At 20.3% G+C, this 27,968-nt stretch overlaps 5 protein-coding genes across 5 annotated transcripts; 3 read left to right on the top strand and 2 right to left on the bottom strand.

Moving 5' to 3' along the window:
* Positions 1-33: 33 nt before the first annotated feature.
* On the bottom strand, positions 34-6,801 carry RCC1 (guanidine nucleotide exchange factor, putative; the record flags this gene model as incomplete). The annotated part of the gene is made up of 1 exon (XM_028677171.1): positions 34-6,801. The coding sequence occupies one exon, from the start codon at positions 6,799-6,801 to the stop codon at positions 34-36; it is 6,768 nt and encodes a 2,255-aa protein (XP_028533587.1).
* A 1,342-nt stretch (positions 6,802-8,143) lies between these two features.
* PRELSG_1023900 (conserved Plasmodium protein, unknown function) lies at positions 8,144-9,037 on the top strand (the record flags this gene model as incomplete). The annotated part of the gene is made up of 1 exon (XM_028677170.1): positions 8,144-9,037. The coding sequence occupies one exon, from the start codon at positions 8,144-8,146 to the stop codon at positions 9,035-9,037; it is 894 nt and encodes a 297-aa protein (XP_028533586.1).
* A 1,457-nt stretch (positions 9,038-10,494) lies between these two features.
* On the top strand, positions 10,495-14,823 carry PRP5 (pre-mRNA-processing ATP-dependent RNA helicase PRP5, putative; the record flags this gene model as incomplete). The annotated part of the gene is made up of 1 exon (XM_028677169.1): positions 10,495-14,823. The coding sequence occupies one exon, from the start codon at positions 10,495-10,497 to the stop codon at positions 14,821-14,823; it is 4,329 nt and encodes a 1,442-aa protein (XP_028533585.1).
* Positions 14,824-16,033: 1,210 nt separating this feature from the next.
* On the bottom strand, positions 16,034-16,849 carry SSB (single-stranded DNA-binding protein, putative; the record flags this gene model as incomplete). Its single annotated transcript, XM_028677168.1, has 1 exon — positions 16,034-16,849. The coding sequence occupies one exon, from the start codon at positions 16,847-16,849 to the stop codon at positions 16,034-16,036; it is 816 nt and encodes a 271-aa protein (XP_028533584.1).
* A 2,549-nt stretch (positions 16,850-19,398) lies between these two features.
* PRELSG_1023600 (conserved Plasmodium protein, unknown function) lies at positions 19,399-27,264 on the top strand (the record flags this gene model as incomplete). Its single annotated transcript, XM_028677166.1, has 1 exon — positions 19,399-27,264. The coding sequence occupies one exon, from the start codon at positions 19,399-19,401 to the stop codon at positions 27,262-27,264; it is 7,866 nt and encodes a 2,621-aa protein (XP_028533583.1).
* Between the last annotated feature and the right edge of the window lie 704 nt (positions 27,265-27,968).

Below are 27,968 nucleotides of genomic sequence, written 5' to 3'. Positions count from 1 at the left end.
TTTTTTTTTTTAAATGAAAAATTATTTGGCTAATTAATAAAGATCAATAACTAAATTATGTAATAAATGCATAAAATTAAATCCATTGATAGAGCACAAATAAGTTTTATTGTATTTAAAAAAAGAATATAAAATGAATGGGGAAGAATTATACATATTATAAATATCATGACTCGTAAATGTATGTTCATTAATTACATTTCTACTTTTATTTTTAGTTACTACTAGACTTAATTTAATAACATTATTTAAATCAAAGAAAATTTCTATTGTCAGATGGTCAATTACTGGATTCAGCAATTCATGTACATTACTTAAAACTGAACTTTTAATTAGTTTTTTCATTTCATATATATGAACTGTTGATGAATCATATGGAAACTTGTATTCTTTTTTTAAATCTTTTTGTCTCTTTAATTTATTAAAAAATAAATCTTTTTCGTAATAAGAACTATGAATCAATATTGGCTTTTCAATCAATAATTTAGAAACAAAAAATATTGCATTTTTTAAAGTTTCAATATCATTTTTCATTTTAAATTGATAATTTAATATTAGATCTTCTATTTTTTCTTGTTCAATATGCAATTTTTTTAAATAGTTCATATGTTTTTTCTTTCTTAAAATGTTTAAAGCTATTTGCATAACTATATTTCTCCATTTCATTTGAAAAAATGAATTTCTATCATAATTATTTTGTAACATATATAAATACGTTTGTTCCAATTTAGACTTATGTAATTTCTCATCTTTAAATTTGTGTATATATAAATTTGGAGGAAAATTTTCACTAAAATCAACAAATACCATTTCATCCGATATTAATATATCAAGTGTTTTCCTAATTAAATGAACAAGGTTTATCTCTTTTTGATCTTTTAAAGACAAGTAATGAGTTATCAACGATTTTAATTTTAGTATTAAGTTATTAGTATCAATACAATGTTCTAAAAAGGGGCAATTTTTTAAGCACTCTGAAATAATATATGCTTTATCTTTTTCATAATAATATTTGTGAATAACTGAAAATAAGTATTCATTATTTTTTATGTAAGGTTTTTTACGATAACATATGTATTGAGGCATCGGTATCCTTGTGAATTCACATATATTCATATTTTTTTCTTTTAACAAAAATCGGATATCTAACTTTATATTATATATTAGTTTACATGTTATAAAAAATTGAATTTCTTCTTCGTTAAAAATTAACTTTTTTATATTTTTTCCTTTTCTATTTTCCAAATATTTAATCATTTTATTATTTTCCTCCTTATCAGAAATATCACATTTCACTTTAACCTCTTTATTATTTTTGTCGTCATCAATTTTTTCATCCTTACGAATATATTTAGATAAAAAACTTTTTTTTTTTTTTTTTTTTTTATCTATATTTAAATTACTATCCTTATTGTTTTCTTTTGTGCCATTTTTCATATTTATTATATTTACATTTGTATTTTTAAGTAAGGAATCTGTAACATTTTCTGTCAAAAAGGTGTCTCTATGCTTGTATGCATAAAAAAAATTTACAATTTCTATTATAGGATCGTTAAATGACAATAGCAAATAATTTTGATAACGGAAAAATAAATTAAAAATATGGCATAGTTGAAATATTCTTAATTGAACATAAAATGAAGTATTATTCAGATGATAACGAAATAAATTTATGTAAGTATTTACATAAATATCTTCGTCAATATTACACAAATTACTTATAATACTTATAAAAGAATTAAAAGTGTGCCCGTAAATATATTTTACTGATACGAAATTTTTCTTTAATTTATAACTATTTAATGATTCATATTTATTTAAATATAAAACCTCTAAAAAATCACAAATTCGATTACAAATACTAATTATATGTGATGGAAGAGGAGGATAATAAAATTTTTCTCTTATTCTATCAATATTTTTTAATAATGGATTTAAAACAGCCATAAGTAATAAATTAAAAAAAGGAACATATATAACATCTTTATTATTAAAAAAATATATTTTATTTTGATTTGAATCTTCTTTACTTATGTTTTTTTCATAAATAACAAAATGTTTAAATAAATACTTCATTATAATTTTAAACATGTCGGGAAACTTTATATTTTTAAAAATTTTGCATAATTCTTTAAATACCCTGATAAAGTCTAACTCTAAAAATACATCTTTATCACTTATATTTGTATTCCTTATATTCATTTCATTTTGCATATTAGGTAATATGTTTTGTTGAATTTGTATATTTTTAAATGTTTCTACAGGTTTTATATATGGATTAATATTAACATCAAATTTGTTATCTTCTTCTTTTCCTTTTATAAATTGTACAAATTCTTTATCCTTTTCGTTATTAGAATCGCTAAAAAAAAAGTCTTTTTCATTATTTTTGGTTTCATTCAATTCATTCATATTATTATCAACATTATTATTTATTAAGTTATTTGTTAAATTATTCATATTGCTATATCCATTATTATTAATTAAATGATTCATTGGAGTGTTCATATTATTATAAGTATTAATTAAAAATCCCTGATCATAATTATCAAATATATGTTTTTGATCAACGTTAGATGAATGATTAAATGTATTGTGATTATATATATGCAATTCCTTCTTATGTCCTTTTCTTGACATTTCATTTAATAAAACAACAAATGAATTCACATTATTTAAATTTGATAAACAATAAGAAAAATTAATTAAAAAATCATTTTTCATGAATAGCATTTTTATTAATAAAAAAAAAATGGATGTTTCTACCTTAAATAAAGAATCAATATGTAAACAATTTTTCATTTCTTCTATACCAAGTTTAATTAAAAAAATGGTAAAGATATTACGGACTCTTTCATTTTTCAAATCATAGTATAAATCAAAAATAAAGGAACATACAATTAAAGTGCTTTTTTTATAAAAGGAATGTTTCTCTTTTACTTTATCTAAATCACTATTTTTAAATTCTCCACTTCTATGATATTCATAAGAATGATTAATTACATTTGATTTATTCGATATATATTTTCTACCATTTTCTTTATTGTTATTATATTCAGTAGATGAATTATTTATTATATTTTGAATACTTAATTTTCCAACAGATCCTTCATTTTTCCGTGATAATCTTTTAAGATTCTTAATATTTTTATGATTATGAATTAAGCACAAAATTATTAAATACATTGGCTGTTGCTGAAGAATATATACAAATTCTTGAAGTTTGCTCATATTGGAATCGAAAATGTGAGTTGCTTTTGTATGCATTATAGAAGGTAAAGATTCATTCATATTTGAAATATTAGATAGTATAAAATTTTGATAATTTAAATATAAATCATTATATTTCATTTCATAAGAATTTAAGTTTAAAATAAACTCGATGTGTTTACTATATAAATCTGTTAGATCCTCTTCAAAAGATTTAATATATTCTAAACTATTACTATATTCTTCTTTTTTCAATAACATCTGAATATATTCCCAATTAATAACATTTGGCGTAACTTGTATTTCATAAATAAATTTTTCAACTTCTTCTTCATAATAAGGAGTATATATAAATTCGTTCGTAAATCTTTCTTTTCTATTAAATTTCCTTTTTATTAAATTTATTTCATTTACATTCTTATAATAATTATGACACATACGTTTATCATTACTATCATCACTGTATTGATCATCTTCTAACTCTTTTTCTTCATAAGTCAACCAACTTTTTACAATTTTTTTTGGGTTTTTTATGTATGTTAATTGAGTTAGTCCTATACCTAAATGACAATTTTGTGCATATCCCCATGCATGAATTTCATTATTTTCTAGTTGAACAAATGAGGCATTTTTAAAAGAAAAAACCTTATTAATATTGTCTTTCATAAAATAAGGAATTAACTTTGGAGTGTCTATATATTTAACTTTCCTTGAATCATGAAGAATTTGAAAATAATAATTATCTCCTAAACCAAATAATTTGTTATCATAGGTAAGAAATAATACATGACGAAATTTACCTATAATCTTTTTTATGTTACTAATTTGAGGATATAAAGTTGGCTTATCATACGATATTATATTTTTTAAAAATTCTCCCCATATATATATAAAGCCATCAATAGATAAAATTATGCTAAATGTACTACCAGCTAATATATCTTTAATAAATATATGTTCATCCAGTGTTATTTTTTTAGGATAGCTAACAATATGGTTGGAATCGTTCTTTAATCCTAATCTGCCATTGCTTGCATTTCCACATGCATACAAATCATTATTATCAGTTAAAAATAAACTATGACTTGTTCCTAAAGAACATTTATATACTTGATTAAGTAAATTAACTTTTCTGGGTAATAAAATAGAACCTTGAGTATAATCAAAACCTAGACCAACTTTTCCACTTTCTGCATTTCCCCATACATATAATTCTCCGTGTTCCAGTTCCATTTCTTGATCATGAGAAAAATTATTATTAACAATGCATGCACTATGATCATATCCTGCATATATATTAATAACATTACTTAAAGATTTTACATGAATTGGTTCATAACAATCTTTTATTATTCCTATACCTAACTGGCTCTTATCATTTTTTCCCCAACCATATACATCTCCTACTTCACTTAAGGCTAATACATAATTATTTCCACATGCTATTTTAATAATCTTCTTAACTGATACATCTATAAATATAGGTATCGAAAATTTTTTATTTAAATTATATTTTCCATTTCCTAATTCTCCATCTTTATTATATCCTGATACATAAATTTTTCCATTTTCTAATAAAAACACACTAAAATAATCACTCCCATCAATATATTTTACTCTTGAATTTATTACCAGATCATTTTTTTCAAAGAGAAGTTTATTATTCATTATCATATAATCACAATTAGGAAAGAAGTTTCCATTCCTTATTTTATTTTGATAATAAGTTAATTTATCCAATTTATAAAAATCATTCAAAAAATCTTGTATACATACTTTTCCTCTTAATTCTTTAATATATTTAATTGGAATTTTATCTTTTTTCAAATTTATATTATATGATTTATCATTGTTATCATTCTTATTTTCTGGGTCTCTTATTAGATAATCCATTAAATTTACATCAGAATCAGTATCCCATTCTTTTTCTTTTATATATGTATTATCATGATCATAGTTATTTCCAAATGTAATTAAGTCTCCTACTAAAGTTACTCCAAAAGCTATGTATGTAGAAGTATGAATATATATGCATTTAAAATTTGTATTTACCTGTTTTGGTAATTTACAAACGTAGTAAGAAGAGTCTTTTGTTATATTAAAAGTACCCCACATAAAAACATCCCCTTTTATACTTAAAGCAAAAGAATTAAAACAACCAAAACTTAACATAAATATTTTCTTATTATGATTAAAAAATTCCACTTTTTTAGGATTTAATATATCACTATCACCAGTATGCCCCAATTTATAAAATTTTCCATTTCCCCATGTGTAAACATTATGATCAGTGTCTATACAACCTGAATGAGAATTCCCTGAACATACATGAATAATTATTTTATTTTTTAACTTAGTAATTAATTGAGGTTTATTGTAACTTTTAATATTCCCTAATCCTAGTCTTCCATTTCCTCCATACCCCCAGCTATAAATTTCCCCATTCAGGGTACATGCCAAGCTATGCTTACTTCCGGCAGAGCAATGAATAAAAATTTTTTTCATAAATTTTTCTTTTGTTTCATTTGCATTAAACTTATATTTACTAAAATCATCACAATAACCCGTGTCATTTTTTTTTTTTAATTCTTCCACATATATAGGTGTCGGTTCATAAACATTTTGATTACTACCATTACCAACGCATCCACAATTATTAAAACCCCATCCATATAAAATACCATTTGTTGAAATAGCTAAAGTATGCATATCTCCACATGAAATAAACTTTATTTTTATATTTTCAGGAAACCTAATTTTGATGGGTAAAGGAGTAAACCAATCCTCTTTTTCTTCATATTCAGTATATGTATGTTTATTTTCATTCTCATTATCTTTATTCATTATTCTAAAATCCTTATCCATGTCACTTACTTCTCCATCTATACCATTCATATGTTGTTTTAATATATTTTCATTATAATTTGGTATATCATTATCTAAGTTGGTTTCGTTATATTTAAAATTTTTGTTTTCCATTTTATTTATTTCACCTTCCTTTTCTTTATTATCTCTTTTATTTGTATCTATTTCATTATTGGCTCCAGTACTTTTTACACTTGAAATATTATCTATATTAAAATCTAATAAGCTGTCCATACTTTTCAACGAAGATAAGCTTTTATTTATATTAAATACATTAAGAACTTTCCTATTTATTTTATTATTTATTTTGTCCAATAGTTTTTCTTGTTCTTTTTTATTTTCTTTCTTCATAAATTTCATATCATTTATAAGGTTTCTCTTTTTTTTATATCCTAGTAATCCATGGTTTCCTTTTCCAAATGAATAAATAGAACAACCATTATCTGTTATATTTTGTTTTACTAAAACAAATGTAGAATAGTTTGTACAGCATACTGAGCAAACTATAAAATTTTCAAAAAATTTAATAACAGAAGGATTCTTAGCATATCTTATGTTTATACCTAAACCCAACTGGTTACTGGCATTACTTCCCCAGCAGTAAACACTAAACTTCCCCTTATAATAACCAATACATGCATAATGATCTAATCCTGAACTAATTTTGGGGTCAAAATTAAAAATGTATTTATGCACTTCGTTGGCATCTACATTTTCCTCTTTCATATTTGTCAGTAATATAAACTGATATTAGTTCAGTTTGATTTATTTATATTACATTCAGTTATATATTGAAATAAAAATATATTTGTATTCAATACTTAACTATTTTACTACGAATAAAAACTAACTAAAGTAAAATTGAAATGTCTTAAAACAAAAAAACTAAAGACAAATACTCACAAAACACTTAATATGTAGCAAAAGATTAATAAAAAAAATAATAAAGATAAAATAAAACGAATAAATCGTAAAAAAGGAGATATAAAAGACAAAAACTAAAAAATAAATTTACAAAGAATTATTGAAATATAAAAAAAATTTATAAAATATCAAATAAAACAAGAAAAAAAAACAATATCAAATAGAACAAAAATTGTAAGTGAAACCGTAAAACAAAAAAGTAAAGAAACATATAAAAAAAAAAAAAAAAAATAATTATAGAATAAACATCAAAAATAAAATAAAATGAAAATAAAATAAAATAATAAAAATAAAAATAAAGAATTTTAGGTGAAAACAATAAAGTATTTAACTTCTATTTATCAATTTTTTTTTTTTTTTTATATTAAAATAAAAATATTTGTCTTTAATAAAGATCATGAAAACTATATTTGTGGAATTTATCTTTTTTCTACTGTTATCTGAACAAATATTATTTTTAAATAAAATAAAAAACAAATCATTTAATTTTACACTTATCCTAATAAACATGTTATATTTTTAATGTATTCATAAATTATTTCTTATTTTTCTCTTTAATGAAAATTACAATGATTTTAATTTTAAAATATGCCTTTTATGAAGGCATCTAAATTGTTTTCCATAATATGATTATGTTTAAAACTTATAATTTCTTATTAATAAAGATGCATACTTACCTAATAAATACATAAAAAAAATGCCTCAAATTATGAATTTATGCATTATGTTGCAAATGAAAAATGACCAAACTCTTAAATTATATATATAAAAATAAAAAGTTTCAAATGGTTTCAGAAAAAATATAAATATAAAAATTATTTTCCTCATATATATTTAAGAAAAAATAAAAACTTCTTTAAATAGTCGAAGATTTAAATAAAAAAAATTAATTAAAAAGTTTTTTATTAACAGAATTTTAAATTGAGGTGAATTTTTATATTACAAATTTATAAAAAAAAATTTTTATAAAAGTGTAATATTTTAATTTTTTCTTTTTTTAAATAATTTTAATTTTTTGGAATCTTTCTTTTCTTTTTTTATTAATAATATTCCTTATGTAGCTTTATATATACATATATATAATGTATATAAAAATATACTTATATTTATAATTTCTTTTTATATTTTATAAAAAAAAATAAAAATGCCTAGCAAGACAGGAAGAGTTAGAATGCCAGCTGACAATAGATTACCTGTGTCAGCTTCCTTAAAAACCTCAGAAATTTGGAAAAATTCAGTTGGATATGATCCTTATGCATCTATTGAAGAAATAAATAATAAGAAAAATAAGAAAACTGAAGAAATAAATGAAAAAGCACAAAGCTTATTTAATTTGGCAAGATTAACAGGTAATGCATCTTCTACTATACCAGGGGCTTGTAGTCTTTGTAATCATGTAGGGCATTTGCCTTATCAGTGTAGAAACTTTATAAATTTAGAAAAGCAGAACTTTCAGAATGATATAAAAGAAAACGCTGAAGACGACCTAAAAGAAAGAAAATATTTAGGACTTATAAGTAGTGAAAATGAAAGTAAAAGTGATAGCGAAAGTGATAGTGAAAGTAAAAGCGATAGTAAAAGTGAGAGTGATAGCAAAAGTGAGAGTGATAGTAAAAGTGAGAGTTATAGTAAAAGTGAAAGTGATAGTAAAAGTGAAAGTGATAATAAAAGTGAAAGTTATAGTAAAAGTGATGATTCATATTATAGAAAAAAAAATAAAACGAAAAGCAAAAAAAAAAATCATAGACATAAAAAATGGAAACATAATAAAAATATGAAAAAAAAACACAAAGATATTAATAATAAACATGATAAACATAAATATGGAAAAAAAAAATATAAAAAAGATAAAGAGAAGATAGTTCCTAAAAAAAGTAAAGATATATACAACAGTGATAATGAAAAAAAAAATAAAGATAATTATAATAGCAAAAAGTATAAAAAATTAGATATCAGAGACAAAAAAATTAAAAAAAAAAAAAAAGAAAAATATAAAAAGAAAAATAAAAAATACAATAGAAGTTCCTCTAATTCTTGATTATATTATGAAACCATATATATATATATATATATATATATTTGGAATTATGATAATTTCTTTTAATAATAATAAAAAATAAATAAGTAAAATTAATACAACGAATTTGAAAAGTGTAAAATCAGAAGAAATATAAAATATGAAAAGTCTAATAATTTTTTATTTTAAGAAAAAAAATATATTTAGTATACCCAAGATTTAAAATAAATTATATCACCATGTTATTTTCAATTTTTTATCAAATTTATTTATTTCTTATTAAATTCTAACACCACCTACATATATATATGTTGCTTATTTATTATATAAAAAAAAAAAGTATATAATTTCATAAAAAATATTTAATAATTAACACTAATTTTTTTTATTTCTTTAACTTTAGATCTTATAAAATAAAAATCTAAAGTTTTTTTTAGTAAATTTCTTTATTAATTTTTTTTTTTAATTAATTTTTACTTTATATATATATACAACCTTTTTTTAATTTTTTCACTTAAAATGATTTTTAATATTCTGTCTATAAAAACTTTTTTAACCCCCTTTAATTTTTGCATATCTTATTTTTTTTTAATAAAACATAAGCGAAAAATCATACGCTCATATAAATTTACAAAAACATAGTATTACATTAAGACCTTGTTTTTTTTTCTCATTATTTTAACCTTAGAATATTTACAGCGTGAGAAATAAATAATAAAAAAATGTGCGTTACTTGTAAATATGAAGATAATAAAAATTAATAAAAAAATAATTAGTAAAAAGCTTTAGCAATATTGTATATAATATTCTGTGTAATTCTTAGTTACCTTTTTTATTTATTTATTTTTTCTTTTTTGAGAGAACTTTAAAAATGATTAGATTGAATTAACTATATTTATATATATATATAAGAAAAAATAATAAACTAATCAATAAATTCTATTTAAAAAAATTTTTTTTTATTGATTTCATGATTTGTATATTATATAAAAAAAAATATTATTTATTTTATTTTATTTCTTTTTTTTTTTTTTTGGTTTGTATTGAATATACAAAAATGTAAAAAAGTATTGAAAAAAAATAAAATGAGTACTATAAAAATATGCTTCAATGCTCTTTTATTATATTTCCCCTCCCTTTTTTTTTTTTTTTATCAAAGTTTCTTCTAGATTATCTTAATTATTTATGAAAGAATTTAAAAAATAAAAATAATAGAATGTGTGCGATAAATAATAAATAAATTACATCTATTGATTACTTTTTTTGATGTTAATTTTTTTTGTTTGTTCAATATTGATTAAATTTCTTAATATCATATTTAATTTAAAAAAAAAAAAAATCAAGAAAATGAATATTTTTTGAAGTAGCTTTTTTAATCTTTTATCTTTTTTTTTTTTTTTGTTACTTTTGATTTATTCTTTTTTTTTTTTATAATATTTTACTGCAAAAAGTAATATGAATATTTTAAAGTCTACAATATGAATGATTTAACTAATTTTGAAGAAATTAAAAATGGTATTAGCAAATATATTTCATCAGATGAAAATGAACTTAATGAAAATGATAATAAAAGTAATATAAAATTAGAAAAAAAATTAAAGATTATAAAGGAAAAAGATATAAATAACTGCTTTAAAGATTTTTCTAAAGAGAAAGAATCTAATAGAACAGAGGAATCATTAAAAAGTAGTGAAAAAAAAAAGGAAATTAATTATAATGAAGATAAGAGAAAAAAAGATAAAAATAATAAAAAATATAGAAATTATGAAGAAAGAAAAAATCATAAGAAGAATATTGAGATTTCCAAAGATGAAAAAAATATTATAAAAGAAGATGATAAATTAAAAACAAAAGAAATATTAGGTGATCTAGAAAAAAAAAATGATTATAAGAAATTAAAAGGAATTGATAACAAAAAAGATAATAATTTGACAAATAAAGATTCTAAGGATAAAAAAGATATTTACACTAACGATAGAAGTAAATATCAAATAAGTAATACAAAAAATTCTGATATTAATAAAAAATGTGATAAAGAGAAATATGAAACAAGAAAAAGCGAAAAAGAGAAAAATTTGAACAAAGAGAAATATGAAGAAAAAAAAAATAAAAATAAAAGAAGTAACGATTATTCTTCAGACGATAGTTGCACAAAAAATGAAAAAAATTATAAAAAAAGAAAATATGAAGAGAAAAAAAATAAAAAGAATAATGAGTATACATCAGATAATGACAGTAGTTTAGAAGAAAAAAATTATAATAAAAGAAAATTTGAAAAAAAGAAGAAAGATAAAAGAATTAGTGATAATCATGTATCAACTAGTAATAATAATAAAGAAGATATAGAAGAAAAAAAAAGAAAGAAAGAAAGAAAAAGTGAAAACTTTAAAGATGATAATGTAAAGAAAACAAGTAAAAATGAGGATAAAGATAAAGATAAGGAAGGAAACGATGATAAAACTAGTAAACTTAGTAGATTAGAAAGGTTAAAATTATTTGCAGAAAAAATAAAAAAAGAAGGTAATGAAAAAATAAAGACATGTACAAAATTTACCTTAAATACTACTAATAATATAAATAAAAAATATGATGTAGACGTATTTATGCTAAATCAAAAAGATAATGATAAAATAATGAATGATAAAAGTATTTCAGTTAATAAAGATATTTCAAATAATGAAAATCTTATTAGTAATGAAATTTATGAAACAAATAAAAATAACCATAAAAACGTGCCAGAAGAAAATGAAGATTCTTTAGAATTGTTTATGAAAAATTTAGAAATGGAATATAATGAAGAAAAAATAAATGTAAATAAAACCATAACATTAGATGAAATTTATAGTTATAATCTCTATAAAAGTAAATTTGAAAATTTTGAAAATGTAGATAAAAATCAAAAAGATAAAAATAAAGTAAATACAAAAGAATTAGATAAAGAAGAATTATGCAAAAAAGAGGTAGATAAGTATAAAGAAATTGTGAATATAGAAAATAAGAACAAAGAGAATAGAAATGAAGAATATAAAGATAAAGAGTATATGAATGAAGAACATAAGAATAAAGAAGATAAGAAAGAAGAAGATAAGAAAGAAGAAGATAAGAAGGAAGATAAGAAAGAAGATAAGAAGGAAGATAAGAAAGAAGATAAGAAGGAAGATAAGAAAGAAGATAAGAAAGAAGCAGATAAGAATAATATTGATAAAAATTATAAAAATGATAATGATGATGTATGTAAAAAAAATAAAGGAAATAATTTGGAAAGAAAAGAAATAACTGATGACGATAGCGAAAAGTTTGACAGACTTTTCATTGAAGAGCTAAAGAAAAAAACAGAAGAGGATATGAAAAAAAGTAAAGAAAAAGAAAGTAAAATAATATTTTCAGATGAAGAAATAAATAAATCTGATAAGTCTAATGACGAATTAAGTGATGACAGTGAATTTAATTGTGAAACAAACTCTTTAAAGAAAATTAATAAAAAATTGTTACAAGTCAATCACGAAGAAATAGATTATTTACCCATCAAAAAAAATATTTATGTACAAGTAAATGAAATAACAAATATGAAAGAAAGTGATGTTGAAATGTTTCGAAAAAATAATGGAAATATAATTGTACGTGGAAAAAATTGTCCTCGACCTGTTCAGTATTTTCACCAATGTGGTTTACCTTCAAAAATATTTTCAATATTAGAAAAAAAGAATTTTAAAAAAATGTTTAATATTCAAATGCAAACAATACCAGCACTAATGTGTGGAAGGGACGTAATAGCAATAGCTGAAACAGGTAGTGGAAAAACCTTATCTTATCTGTTACCTTTAATTAGGCATGTCTTGCATCAGCATCCTTTAAGAAATAATGATGGGCCAATAGCTTTAATCTTGACTCCAACAAGAGAGCTAAGTATACAAGTAAAAAATGAAGCAAAGATCTATTGCAAAGCAGTGAACTTAAATATCTTAGCAGTATATGGTGGCTCCAATATAGGAAAACAATTAAATACCTTAAAAAGAGGTGTAGAAATATTAGTAGGTACCCCTGGACGTGTTATTGATATATTAACTATAAGTAACTGCAAAGTTACTAACTTAAATCGAGTGTCTTTTGTTGTTTTAGATGAAGCAGATAGGCTACTAGATTTAGGTTTTGAAACACAAATTTATAGTATATTAAATAATTGTAGAAAAGACAAGCAAACAGCTATGATTTCTGCTACTTTTCCTAATTATATACAGAACATGGCAAAAAAATTATTGTATAAACCTATTGAAATAATTGTTGGAGAAAAGGGAAAAACTAATAATAACATTTATCAATTTGTTGAAGTAATGGAAGATTCTAAAAAAATTTTTCGCCTCTTAAAATTATTAGGAGAATGGATAAAGTATGGCCTAATTTTAATTTTTGTTAATAAACAATTAGAAGCAGATTTATTGTATTTAGAATTATTCAAATATGATTATAAAACTTTAGTTCTTCATGGTGGTCAAGATCAGGCAGATCGAGAATTCACTTTACAAAATTTCAAAGATGAGAAAAATAAAATTCTAATCGCTACATCTGTGATGGCAAGAGGAATAGATATTAAAAATATTATTCTAGTCATAAATTATGAGTGCCCAGATCATATAGAAGATTATATTCATAGGATTGGTAGAACAGGTAGATCAAATAATATTGGATATGCATACACTTTTATTTGCCCCAATGAATATTCTAAAGCATATGATATTTATAATTTAATTAAAAATAATATTTATTATTTAAATAAAACAATAGATATACCTCAAGAATTAGAAACAATGGTTCAAGAATATACAAACACTAATAGTATCGAATATAAAAAAAAAGGATATAAAGGAAAAGGGTACAAATTCACTCCTAATGAAAAATCTAGATTACAAATTGATAAAGCATTAGCTAAAAAGGAATTAGGTTTAGTAGAAGAAAATAATGAAGATCAAAAAGACTTTTATTCATCTGACAACGAAGTTGATAACAACTTTAGTAACAGTGTCAATATAAATAATGTTAAAAGAAATTATGGAAAACAAAATATGAATGAGCCTAATATTAATCAGCAAAATGATATAAATAAAATAGAATTAGAAATACAAAGGATAAAAATGAACGACACAATGGATTTATCATTAAAAGCAAAAAAAATATATGAATTAATGAAAAAGTACAATTTTGATTCATTACAAAATAGCAATAAAAATATTGATAATAACAAAGAAGAAGAAATTGAAAAAGAAGCAGAAAAAGAAGCCTTAAAAGCGACTCAAAACATAAAAGACGAAAAAGAAAGGCAATCGACGTTTAATAAAATTAAAGAAGAAATTAAGAAAAAATTAATAAATAACAAAAATCAGATAGATACTATGAATGAAAGTATTCAAAGAAATATGATTTTAAATATGATTAAGTCAAAAAATTTGAAAAAATATTCTCCATATTTACCACATACTTATGTAACAGAAGATAATAACATTTTAGAAGAATTTTATATTAATGATTATCCACAGCATGTTCGATTAAAAATTTCTCATCGCGACGTATTATCTAGAATTTCTGATATTTCAGGTGCTAGTTGTCAAATAAAAGGACAATATTTTAATCCTTCCCAACCAAAAAAAAATTTCTTATTTAATGTAAAACCACTACATATAGAAATTACTGCATCCACCTACAATCAAGTTCAAATTGCTAGAAATGAATTTAATTCACTTATTAATGTTTTTATGCAAACATGTAATACAAAAAATCAAAAAATTAATACGGGATATAATGTCTTTCGTTAATTTTTTTAAATGAAATATATTTAAAAAAAAAAAAAATGCAAGCAGACTAAAATAATATAAAAAAGAAAAATATTTAAATTAAAAACAAAGACAGTTCATGTAATCATATTTTAAGAGAACAGAAAAATATAACATTACAAATATATTAGATATATTTCTTTTTTTTTTCTTAAACTTTTACACTTATACACATTTTAAAATTTTTTTATGCTTTCAATTATTTTTCTTTCTCTTTTATTTTTTTATTTTTTATATTTTTTCCTTGTATATATAAATTTTGATATTACGAATAACTTTATATAATTCAAGTTTCATGATTAATAGTATAAATATGTTTTTGATGAATTGCCTTATTTTTTTTTTTATAACTTATTTACAATTTTGAATTTTTTCAAGTTCATTTGACAATTTTAATTATCTTCACTAAAATTCCTAGAGAAATTTACATTTTGTCTTTATATTAATTTTTTTTTTTTTTTTTTTTTTTTGGAAAAAAAAATTCTTAAAATATTATAATTTCATTAAATTTTTTTTTCTTTCAAATAATTTATGAAAATATATGAACCTATTTACATACATATCATAAAAATATATAAATAAAATATAAAATTCTTAAAAAATTTTAATTATTTTTTTAAATAAGATACTTATATTTTATAGAATTTTTAAAAAAAGAATAAGTATTCCTTTTTTTTTAAAGTGTCTTCTACAATATATTATGCGTAAATATTTTTATATTTTCTTTATTCTTTTTTAATTTTAAAAATATTTTAAAATAATAACAAAAAAAAAAAAAAAAAAAAAAATAATATATATATACATATTTTTTTTTTTATATTGTAATAGTATTAAAAAAAAACACAAAAACAAAAGAATTTTAATATAAAAATTATCAGTTTTTTATGTAATGCATTATTTATAATTAAAATAAATAAAAAAAAAAAGTTTCATATACATATAAATTATTAAAATATAATATTAGATTTAATGAATAAGTGTTATACCATTTATTATTTTTTTTTATATTTTATATTTGTTTACTTAATAATTCAAAATTTTATGAATATTAGAATTAGTAAAATATATAGAAATACACATATCTATATAAATTATCCATTTGCTCATTTTTTTTTTTTTGTTGTTGTTATTGCTGTTGTAATATGTATTAAAAAATATTGTATTAAAAAAAAAACAATTAAACTTCTCTAATTTATTCTTCAAATTCTTGTGCATTCATTTTGTCATAGATCCCCTCATCTTTTTCAGTGTTACCATCTAATCCATCAAAATTATCATCAGTATTCTCATCAATACCTTCTGAAAAATCATTTTTATTTAAAGGGCTATCATGATTACTTTGATTGAGGATAATATCACTATTACTATTTATATTATTTGTATTATTACTTATATTTTGATTATCATTAGGCTGAGTCTGATGTGGATTTCTATTCATAAAATTTCTTCTGTCATCTAAAAATATTAAATCACTTTTATTATATGATAAAACTATTTCTGTTATTTGCTTTGGCTGATTACTTAAATCATTACCAAACCATCTTCTAGTATGTAGCGATCCTTGTAAATATACTCTTCTACCTTTTCTTAAATATTTATCTACCAACTCTACTAAATTTTGATCATATACTACTATTCTATGCCAATCTGTCTTTGATTTTAATTCATTTGTATTTCTATCTCTCCAAAATTCATTTGTTGCTAAACTAAAGGTTGCTACTTTATCTCCTCCATTTAATATTTTTATATCTGGTTCACACCCAACTCGGCCAATTAAAGTTATTTTATTTAAGGATTTCTCATTTATTAATGGTTTGCTATTATAAAACCTTTTATTTTCATAGTTATCATTTTGTAAATTAATTTTTATCAAATTAATTTTTTTAATTCTAACTATTCTTTTATTTAAAATATTATTCAAATTATGAATTTTTACATTACCTGTAAATCCACTTAGTTTTAAAAGATGATTTAAATATATTATATATGTCAAAAATAAAAATTTCATTATTTTATCTAATATATATAATAAATATATAGTAGTAATTTGAAAGTAATAATGATTGGAGAAGAGAAAAAAAAAGAAAAAGAAATAAAAGATATATTAATTATGAGAAAACTCTAATTTGTATCATTATCTTTCTTTATTTATATTTTTTTTTAAATTATGCCTTAAGTTAAAATTATTTCATTAAAAAATTATAAAAAAGAGTATAATAAAAAAAAAAAAAAAATTTCATTTACGTATTTAATACTTAAATTGAGTATTTAAACAAAATAAAATAAAGCAATACAAAACAACAATCATTTAATTTTAACAGTTTTTTTAAATATCATAAGTAAAATGAATAATAATGTTATTTTCCTTCAAATTTTTTTAACATAATACTTGTTAATTTATTTTATATTATATCCTCGATTTATTTTATATTTTTATTTATCTGGTTTATATGTTCATTAAAATATTTGATAATTTTCTTATCATTTTCTTCTTTTTATATATATTTTTTACTTTTTTTTTTTTTTTTTTTTTTTTTTTTTTGCATCTTAGAAATAAGAAAATAAGGACTAATGTACTTATCATCTTTCATTTTTTTTTTTTTATATATATTTTTTGTAATTGTAAGTTCAAAAATTATTTTTGTGTAAAATTATTATCATTTTTTCTAAAAACCAAAGTATATTCCGATATATTTATTTCTCATATTTTTTTGTATAATATAAAGAGAAAAGTTATTTTAACTACATTTTTAAATAGAATTCTCTTTAAAAAAATAAAATTTTTCTTGTATAAAAATACTATACGGTTACTCTTATTCATTTTAGAATTGCTAATTTAAAGGTGTAATTAATATTTTCCAAAATTTATATTTTGTTCAATTTTTTTTTTAAATAATATTCAGATTTATAAAATATTATTGCACTATCAAAAAAAATTTCTCTTTAATTTTTTTTTTTTCCGTACACACTGTTATAGAATTAGCTATTTTTACTGATAGAAAATTTTCTTTTTGTTTCAAAAATTATTATTTATTTAAAATTATTAATTTAAAAATTATATTTTATATTTTCCGTTTATTATAATGTGTATTAAAACAATTATTTTTCAATGTTATATATCTATTTTGTTAAATATTTTGCTTTATTCCCTTTTAATTTGGTTTTATTTTCTTGAATAAAAGAAATTTCTTTTTTAGATATTTTCCGTTCCATTTATTTTAAATATATTTGTGATTTTTTTTCTTTTTTTCTAGTATATACAATTTCTCTTAATGTTATAATTAAATTTTTAAAAGTTTATATATATATATATATATATATATATTAATAAAATGAAAAATATAATAGATCAAAAATAAGAAACACAATTTTTTTCATTTCTTTTCTTTTTTAACATCTGCAAATGAGTGCAAATATATTTTTTTAAATAATACATGGTATTTAAGAAAAAAAAAGAGTATTTATTTTGTTCTAATACTTGTATTAATATAAATTCTTAAAATTATAATTACATACATAAAAAGAAGAGACTGTTCTATAAAGATTCCAAAAGTATTATAATTTTTTTTGTTAAAATATTTTTGTTTTTATTATATATTTATTATATATTTATACAAAAATAAATAAATATAAATATATACATACATTTATATGTATTCATATTTCTCTCTTTTCTTTTTTAATTTTATTTTCATAGCAGTCCACTTTTTTATATGTAATTACACCTTAAGAAAAAGTAAAATAAAAGACAACCCGTGTGCATAATTTAAATGTAATTTTTTCAATGATCAATCTACTATTAATTTTTTCTTAACATTTATTTGAAATACTTTTTATTTATAATGTTCTTATTTAAAATACGAATCATTTAGAATATTAATCTTTTAAAATATTATTTAATAAAAAAAAAAAAAAAAGTGAATTTCATTAAATATACAGAAAAAATAATGTATTTTTTTTTTTTTTTTTTTGAGAATACAACCAATTTTTTAAATTTTTTTGAAATTTTTAAGAATAACAAAAATTTAAAAAAAGATACTTGTATATATATATATATTTTTTATTTTTTTTTTTTTTTGTTATCAAAGATAATTTTTTTTTAACAATAATATACATAAGTAGCATCATATTAAGAACTCATTGTATCTTTTGACTTTTTTTTTGTATGATGACAACCATTATAAAAAAAAAATTGTAATTATACATATATATATGTATATGAATATATAATTTAAAATAATTTATATTTAAATATAAAAAAAAAATATATTATTTTATTTTTTTGTTTTTTCTTGTTTAATTTTTTTTTATTTTTTCGTTTAATTTTTTTTTGTTTATATTATAAAATTTGAAAAAGTATATGCATATTTTAATGAAATACTATTGTGTAAATATGCTTTTTTTTTCTGAAGAATTTGATTTATATGATTATATATATATTTTTTTGTATCTTCTTATAAACATTTAATTTTTTTTATTAAACTTATATTTATAAGGAAAGTGAGAGAATAAATTTCTATTTTTTTATGTAAATGAGTACATGTATAAAAATTTAAAATGAGTATACATAACAATATAGTTGAATTAGTCAAAAATAAAAAGGAGATAATAAAAGAAGAAAAAAAAAGAAAAAGGGGGAAAAGTTGTGCTTGTGCTAATTCTGTTATTGAAGATAATAATAATGTTTTAGATAAAAATTCGTTAATTAATAACTTTTTGAATTCACAAAAAATTATAAAAGAAATTCAACAACTAAACAACATCTCACTAAGAACAGCTACTTATTTGTTTAAAGTTGAGATAAAAAAAATAGAAAAAATCAGACAATGTATAAAATGGAATAGCGTTCCTTATATTTATCAAAAATCAGCTGATGACATATTATTAAGGAAAAATGAATATATAAGAAAATTGCAAGAAAAAATCAATGAGAAAAAAAAAAATTATAAAAAATGTGATTTAACTAAAGAAAAAGGAGATAGTACCTTTCGTTCTAAAACTGTTCTTGATGAAAAAAAAAAAAAAAATAACAAGAATTCAGTAACTATAAATGAAAGCTTTCATGTTAGTTCTGTTCAAAATGAGAAAAATGTTCCCTTAGTAAAATATAGAAAAATAATAGGATGTGATGATAAAAAAAAAGGTAAAATAAAAATTAAAGAATATGAAATGAAAAAAAATAAAAGAGAAGAACTGATGAATATGGGAAATGTAGAAGTAGAAAATGTCAAAGTACAAAATGAATATGAAGATAATAAAGAAGTAGGAAATTATCAAGGATGCTGCTATGAAAATAATAATACAAATGGTAATTATTATTATGATGATAATGAGAATGATAAATTTAGCAATGCACATAAAAATGAGAATTTACTATGTTGCATAAATCAAAAAAGTAAAAATCATGAAGATAAAAATGTAATAAATAATGAATCATTTGCTAATAAAATTCCATATAATGGCATAATAAAAGATTACAATTGCTCTTTAATGAATAATATAAATAATCAAAATAGAAAAGGATGCACAAATATATTTGATTTTTCTGATAGAAATATTTTAAATAATATAGTAGACATAAAAAGGAAAACAGCAATGTGTGTAGGTAATGAATATAATGACTTAAAAACTGAAGAAGAAACGAAAACAAAAAAAACAATCCCTAATTTTGAAAGGCATACTGTTTCTTCATTCATTAAAAATTTGAGTGCACAAAAAGTATTACATGAAAAAAAGTATAGTGAAAAAAAAAATAAAAAAAATATAAATAATCAATCCAAGAGAGCACTATCTGCTTGCGATTATTCAACAAAAAATAAAATAAATAAATTAAATACACTAAAATCAAAGAATATGAAAGAAGCAAATAAAAATAACCGAAATAATAATAAAGATTTTAGTGAAAATGAACAAGTATATGAGAAGTTATGGAATTATGTAATTATTAACGAAGATACAGAAAAAAATAAAAAAGTTGACTTATTTCATATAGGTCCCCTAAATGAAGATTATTCATGGGTAAGTAATTTAAGAAATTATAGTTCTGAAAATAAATTAAAAAAATTGCAAATGAAAAGTAATTTGAGAAATTCTTGCTCAAAAGTAGTATCTCGAAATAAAATAATACATAATAATAAAAAGAAGCAAAATGAAATTAATGGCAATTTCTTAAATGGTAAAGGTGGTATAGATATCATTAATGATAATTTAACAAGTGATAGAAATATAAGTGTATATAAAGATAGTTTCTATTCTTATTGTGATTATTATGATAAAATAGATAACAAAGGAAAAGGTAACGATAAATATTATATTTACATTAATAAAAGTGATAACAATTCTGACCTTCATAATCAATACAGAAATGAATGCATAAATAACAAAGAAAAAAAAAAACAACAGACTATTAAAGAAAATCACAAATTGCAAAAATTTTTAGAACAAGAAGAAAAAATTCCATTAGATAAGATTAAAGAACGAAAATATTATGTAGATATAGAACAAAGTAAAAATATGAATATACCAGAAAGGCAAAAAGTTTATTATATGAAAGAAAATATCCCGAATAATTTTAAAATATTAATAAACGGAGCTAATGAAAATATTATACAATATAAAGAAAACAAAATTGAATCAAGAGATGATATCATCAATAAACAAAACTTTATGCATGCTAAAACAGAACAGTATCCAATTTTACGTGGATATATTAATAATGTATTTAATGATTGTAAAGAAAATAACAAGTTTATAAATATAAAATTAAACAATGATTATAATTTTAAAAGTGCTCAATTTAAAAATATGCAAGGAAATGAGTATCTTACTAATGAATTAAAAAATTATAAATCTGTTAATTTAAGAATTAAATGTATGAGTAATTCAAATCAAAATTTACAGAAAACTATCAACAATGCTAATAATACTATTACATATAATATCAGTGACGATAATAATTTATATAACAATAATGACGATAATAAATTATCTAATTATAATAATAATAAAGATAATAACTCTTTTTTTGGCAGAATAAAAAATAAGGTTTCCTGTCAACATACAAAAAATACTAGCACAGAAGATAATTTTGATACTTTGAGCAATAAAGAAAAGATTAAAAGCGATGATAATACTAATTATGATAATATAAGTAATAAAAATGATAGCATAAAGGAATGTAATGAAATAATAGAAGAAATGGAAGAAGAAAACAATCCTTGTTTTAAAACATTATGTGTTTATAACAATTTTATTCTAAAAGATTGTAATGACAACGAAAAGCATGAAGCAAATCCTTGTACTCAAGAAAAATTATTAGAAATAGATGAAACAAAGAAAAAGAAATCAAATAAACAAAAAAAAAGGAATTCATACAAAATCTTAAACAAAAGTAGTACAGAAGATAGTACAAAATCTGATATGACATACTATAACAGTGATTCTTTTGATAGCTCTCAAAAATCAAAACATTTATTTTGTCTTAGCGAAAAATATAATTGTAATAGGCATGCAGATAAAGAAGATGAACAAACTCCTAATTATAATAGAGTAAGATATAGCTGCAATACGGACACAACTAAAAAAAGTAGCATCATTAATGAAAAAGATATATACAATATATCTAGGGAGATCGATGAAAATGTTCCTAATTTCAAATGTAAAAATTTGAATGAAATACTTAATAAGAACTGCAATATAAATTTTAATAAAAATGGGGAATTAAATTTCGAAGAGGATAGTAAAAATAATGAAATCTCTAAAATTAAATACGAAAAACCAATTTATGACAAAAATTTTAAAAATGATAAAGAAAAAATAGAAATTAATAGAAAATCATCTAATTATAGTTGTTTTTCCTTAAGGAATAATATAAATAATGAAAATGTTTCTTCAAATCCTGATAATTATGTTATGATAAAAGATAAAATACTTATACCTAAACTAAAATTAGATAGAATTCAAGATAAGAATAGAAGAAATTTTAATTCATACGAAATCCAAGAAGTCTATTCATTAAATGAGAGAAATGCTAATCAAAATGTTTCAAATAAAAATGATTTAACAAAGAAAAATTATACAGAAAATGGTTTTTTCAGTATAAATCCTAAATGTTACCGTTCTTTTTTAAACTATAATAATAATTGCATTAATAAGAATAATAGTAAATTTGCCGTTAATAATAATTTTAACAATGATGATGATTTTTCGGAATATAATTGCAATACAAGTTGTAACCCCTTTAATTTTGAAAGTAAATATTCAGAAATTCCACGAAAATCAACAAATTTTAGTGAAAACAAACATAGAAACTTTTCTAATATACATAATATACATTTTAATAAAAAAAATAGCTATTATGATAATATATCTAAGGAAGGACAACACAAAAATTTAAGATCATTAACAGTTGATTGTAATTTTTATAACTCTAATAAACTATGTGGATTTAACAATATTGAAAGAAATTCATTTGATATAGACAATTTCCCTTTAAATAAAACGAATTTAAGTAAAAAATCAAATGAAAGTATTTCTTTAAATTATGAACATAGCAAAAATGTTTATAATAATAGACTTACAAGTCATATAGTAAACAAAACATATGATCGTCATCAAAAAAGAAAATTTTTCTTAAACGATTGTGAGGATTTAAGATGTGATGAAGGAAATTGTAATAGTATTAAATCAAATTTGAACTGCATGAAAATAGGTGATACACATAACAGAGGTAATAAACTTTTACAAAATAAACATTCTAGCAATTGTGTAGATATTTATGTATATTCAAATAATTTAAAGAACATAAGTATAAATGACATTAAAAAGGAGAATTTTCAAGAAAAAAATAAAAAAACAAATATAGATAACAATGATATTAACAATAATTATAATAATTATGATGATAATGACGATGGTAGTGGAAATAATGGTAATAATAATAATAATAGTCATAATAATAACAATGATAATAATCATAATAATAACAATAATAATAATCATAATAATAATAATAATCATAATCATAATAATCGTAATAATCACAATAATAATAATAATAATCAAAATAATAATAATAATAATAATCAAAATAATCATAATCATGTTTATAACAGCAACATTCATAATAATGGTTATAGCATCAATAATAGTAGCATATGGAATAGATCTAACAACAACAATATCAGAGAAGACAATAATTCAAAAAAATCATATGCAAGTATGATTCTGAATTTTTTTAGAAAAAGTAAAAGTAAGGAAGAGACAAAAATTAATGACAAAAGTAAATTAGAAAACGCGATAAATAGAAGTAATTCAAATTATATGAGAAATAAAATGATAAATGTTCCATCTTTTACGAAAAATAACATTCAAATGTTATATCCTTATAACTCTGTAAGTAATTTAAATTACCTAAATAATAATAAAAATAATTTCATGTCTATATCTAGAGATCACCTTTTTCCTCCAACAATACCTTTTATAAGAAACACAAAAAAAAAAGAAAGAAGTAGAACTACTCCTTTAAACAAAAATGGCTTTCTTTTATCCAGTAATTCACGTGCTGATGTATTGATTGATTATAAAAAGGGATCAAAAGTTTCAAATTTTAATTTAATAGAAAAAAGAAAGTCATACAATTTTTCATCTATTCCTTATGATAAGCATAATTTATATAATGCATACCATAATGCTTTATCTAATAATATGAATTTTAATATAAATAATTTTACTTACTTAACAAATAAAAAAGAAAGTAATAATTACAATGAAAAAATAGAGCATGGAGAAATTGAAATGGGTTATAATCAGGATAATTGTAATACAAACTCTGATAAATATAATACCTCAGATAAACAGAAAAATATATTAAAGGATCATTCTCTAAATAACTTAAGTTATTGTAATGAAAATAATATATTGTCCAATAAAAGGAAATATCATAACATTTCACTAACTAAACAAGATGAAATAAAATTTTGTGAGGGTAATAATGCTAATAATAATGTATCAAATTTATTTGAAGCAAATGCAAATAATAACATTTTTTTTAGTAATAATGATTATAATAATAATAGTGGTAATAATATTAATAATAGTAATAATAATATTACTAGCAGCAATAATAATAATATTAATAATAATAAGAATTTTGAGCATCAGGAGATAAACCAAAATGATTTTGTAACAAATAAAAGTAACTTCATATATGAAAATAGCAACAATAAAATTTTTAAAATGGATAAAAATATTTTAGAAAAAAATAAAAATGAAACTTATTCTGATCAATATTCAACAGATATATCCGATAGATTTTCTGTAAACCATTCAGGTAGATTATCAAAAAGTAAAAAACAAATGGATAATCAAAATTTATATATAAAAAATAATTTTCAAAGTAATATTCAAATCGACACGCCCAATGAATACGTAAGAGAGCAAACCTTCAATGAACTTTTTAAAAATTCAGATGTCTTATGTAATCAAGAAACTAATGAGAAAAATATCAATCAAATAATTTATAATAAATTGCAACCTGTTGTTGAATTAAATGGAGAATATAAAGATAACTTGTTTATAAATAAAGAAGTATGTGGAAATTACTTTGTAAATGAATTACAAAAAGATGAATTATTTAAACAAAATACAAAAGATGATTTAATTTATAAAAAGTTTGAAGGTTTTAATATACCACTTAAAGAAAATTTATTGAATAAAAAAGTTTTAAAAAATAAAAATTCAGAGTCTCCATCAGATTATGTGAATAATTTTCCATTTGACGTAAAAAAAAATCATGAATATTATGAAAATGTAGAAAGAAATTTTGAGACAATGAAAGACAATAGGAAAGGAACAAGTGAAAATATATACATAAAAAAAGACCAAGTAGATGAAAAAAAAGATATTAATAAGTTAAATAGAAATGATCAAATATATCAAATAAATGAGAAAGAAAAAGAAAATATAGATGAATTTGAAGACTCAGATGATGATGATAACGGCGAAGAAAAAGAAGAAAGTAGCGAAGTTGTAAATGAGGATGAAATAGAAGAAAAGAAACAGATAATGATAAAGAAGGAAGAGAAAGAGGAAGAAGATGTAGAAGAAGATGAAGATGAAGATGAAGAAGATGAAGATGAGGAAGATGAAGAAGATGAAGATGAGGAAGATGAAGAAGATGAAGATGAGGAAGATGAAGAAGATGAAGATGAGGAAGATGAAGAAGATGAAGATGAAGACGAGGAAGATGATGAAGATGAGGAAGATGATGAAGATGAAGAAGATGAAGATGAAGAAGATGAAGATGAGGAAGAAGATGAAGATGAGGAAGAAGATGAAGATGAAGAAGAAGAAGAGGAAGAAGAAAAGAAAACTAATAATATTATTGGCATTAATAATAATAAAATTCCTTTTTGTAATAAATCTACAAAAGATGAGAAAGAATTTAACAATCATAATAAAATAGATGATTTATTAAATGTAAAATTTGAAAAAAGTAAGCATAGTCCACTAAACTTAATCGATTTTGATAATTCAAAAAAAAATAATTTAGATGCATCTTTATCTAAAGATAACAATATATTCAAATTTCCTACTAGACAATGTAAAAATAATAAACAAAAAATAATAAAAACATACGGAGATGTAGTTGAAAATAAAATAATTCCTTTAATTAATTCTGAGGTTAAAAATGTAATACAAGAAAAATTAAAAAGTGAAAAGGATACTACTGTGAATAATTCAGATAAAAAAAACGATTCATTTAATTTTATGAATTCATCAAGAAATAACACATCTTCAAAAAAAGCATTTAGCAATTCAGGATCAAAGTATTTAAGAAATACTATAGAAATTCAAGAAAATTATGATCCCAATTATTATATGAAAAAAATTCCGTCTTCTACTAATGAGAACAAAAAAAAAAAAGTAAGTACTTTAGTAGAAGATCCAAAAAAAGGTTTAGATTCTTCATATAATCGTTTAAGTGGCATGTCTGACAAAAAATTTTTATGTACACCTGTATCATGTAAAAATTATACTTCAGAAATTTTTTCCGATAAAAAAAAAGGAACTGATTTAAATAATATTGATAACAAAAGGAATCTAAATAAAGAAGCTAAATCACCTAAATATAAAAATTTGGAAAATTTTGGTAAAAGTACTTTATCCAATACTGTTTTAAGCAGCAATATTAGCGACACTAATTATAAGAATTTTACTTCATGCAAAGATTTAGATGAAATTGAAAACCAGATAGAAAGTAGTAAAAGAAACAATGAAGATTTAAAAAAGAAATTACAAGAACAAATAATTATACAACAAGGACTTTTAAAGATAAAAGAGCAACAACAGATTTACATAGAAATGTTGAAACAAAATGAAATAGAGCAACAAAAGGAAAAGACATATGTTAAAAATGTATAAGCAAAAACATTTTTTTCTATTATATAATAAAAAAAAAAAAAAATTTTAATTGTTTTAATTCAATTTTTTTTTTTTTTTTCTTGTTAATACTCTAAAATTATTTATTTATTTTGTCAATAAATTTTTATTTTTACTTTATATTTTTATTCACTCTTTATTTTCCAATCTTCCTTTTTTTTCCATTTTCTTTTATTGAATGTCATTAGATGAATATAATAATTCATAATTTTTTTAAATAAAAAGTAAAAACAATGAAAATTTCTATTTTTTTTTTTTTTTGTATATTTTTAAAAAATTTTTTTTGTAGTGTTTTTTTACATTTTTTTTTGGAAAATATATGAGTAATATCATCGTTGCGCTTTTTCTTAATTTTTTTTTTTTTTTTTGTGAACTTTTAAGTAGAAAAAAAATATAAAATTTTTAAAATTATAAATATATTAATTAAAAGTTTTTAAGGTATTAAAAAAAAAAGAAAATTAAAAAAAAAATTATATAAATACAAAAAGAAACATTATAAAAAAAATTTTTAAAATGAAAAAATGGGATGAAAAAAGGAATTATGATGTACTTTTGTATTAAAATAAAATTGTTTGCTTCAGTATATAAAAAAAAATAAAATAAAATAAAGATAAGAATCTTCATTTTTTGTAGTATTCTTTTATTATATGCTTTTCCATTTTTAATTTATATCATTTAAAATATAT

The sequence above is a fragment of the Plasmodium relictum genome, assembly GCF_900005765.1.
Source record: "Plasmodium relictum strain SGS1 genome assembly, chromosome: 10".
Classification (NCBI taxonomy): Eukaryota; Apicomplexa; class Aconoidasida; order Haemosporida; family Plasmodiidae; genus Plasmodium; species Plasmodium relictum.
Note: the sequence above shows the minus strand (reverse complement) of the source record. Positions and strands in the feature narration are given on the sequence as shown.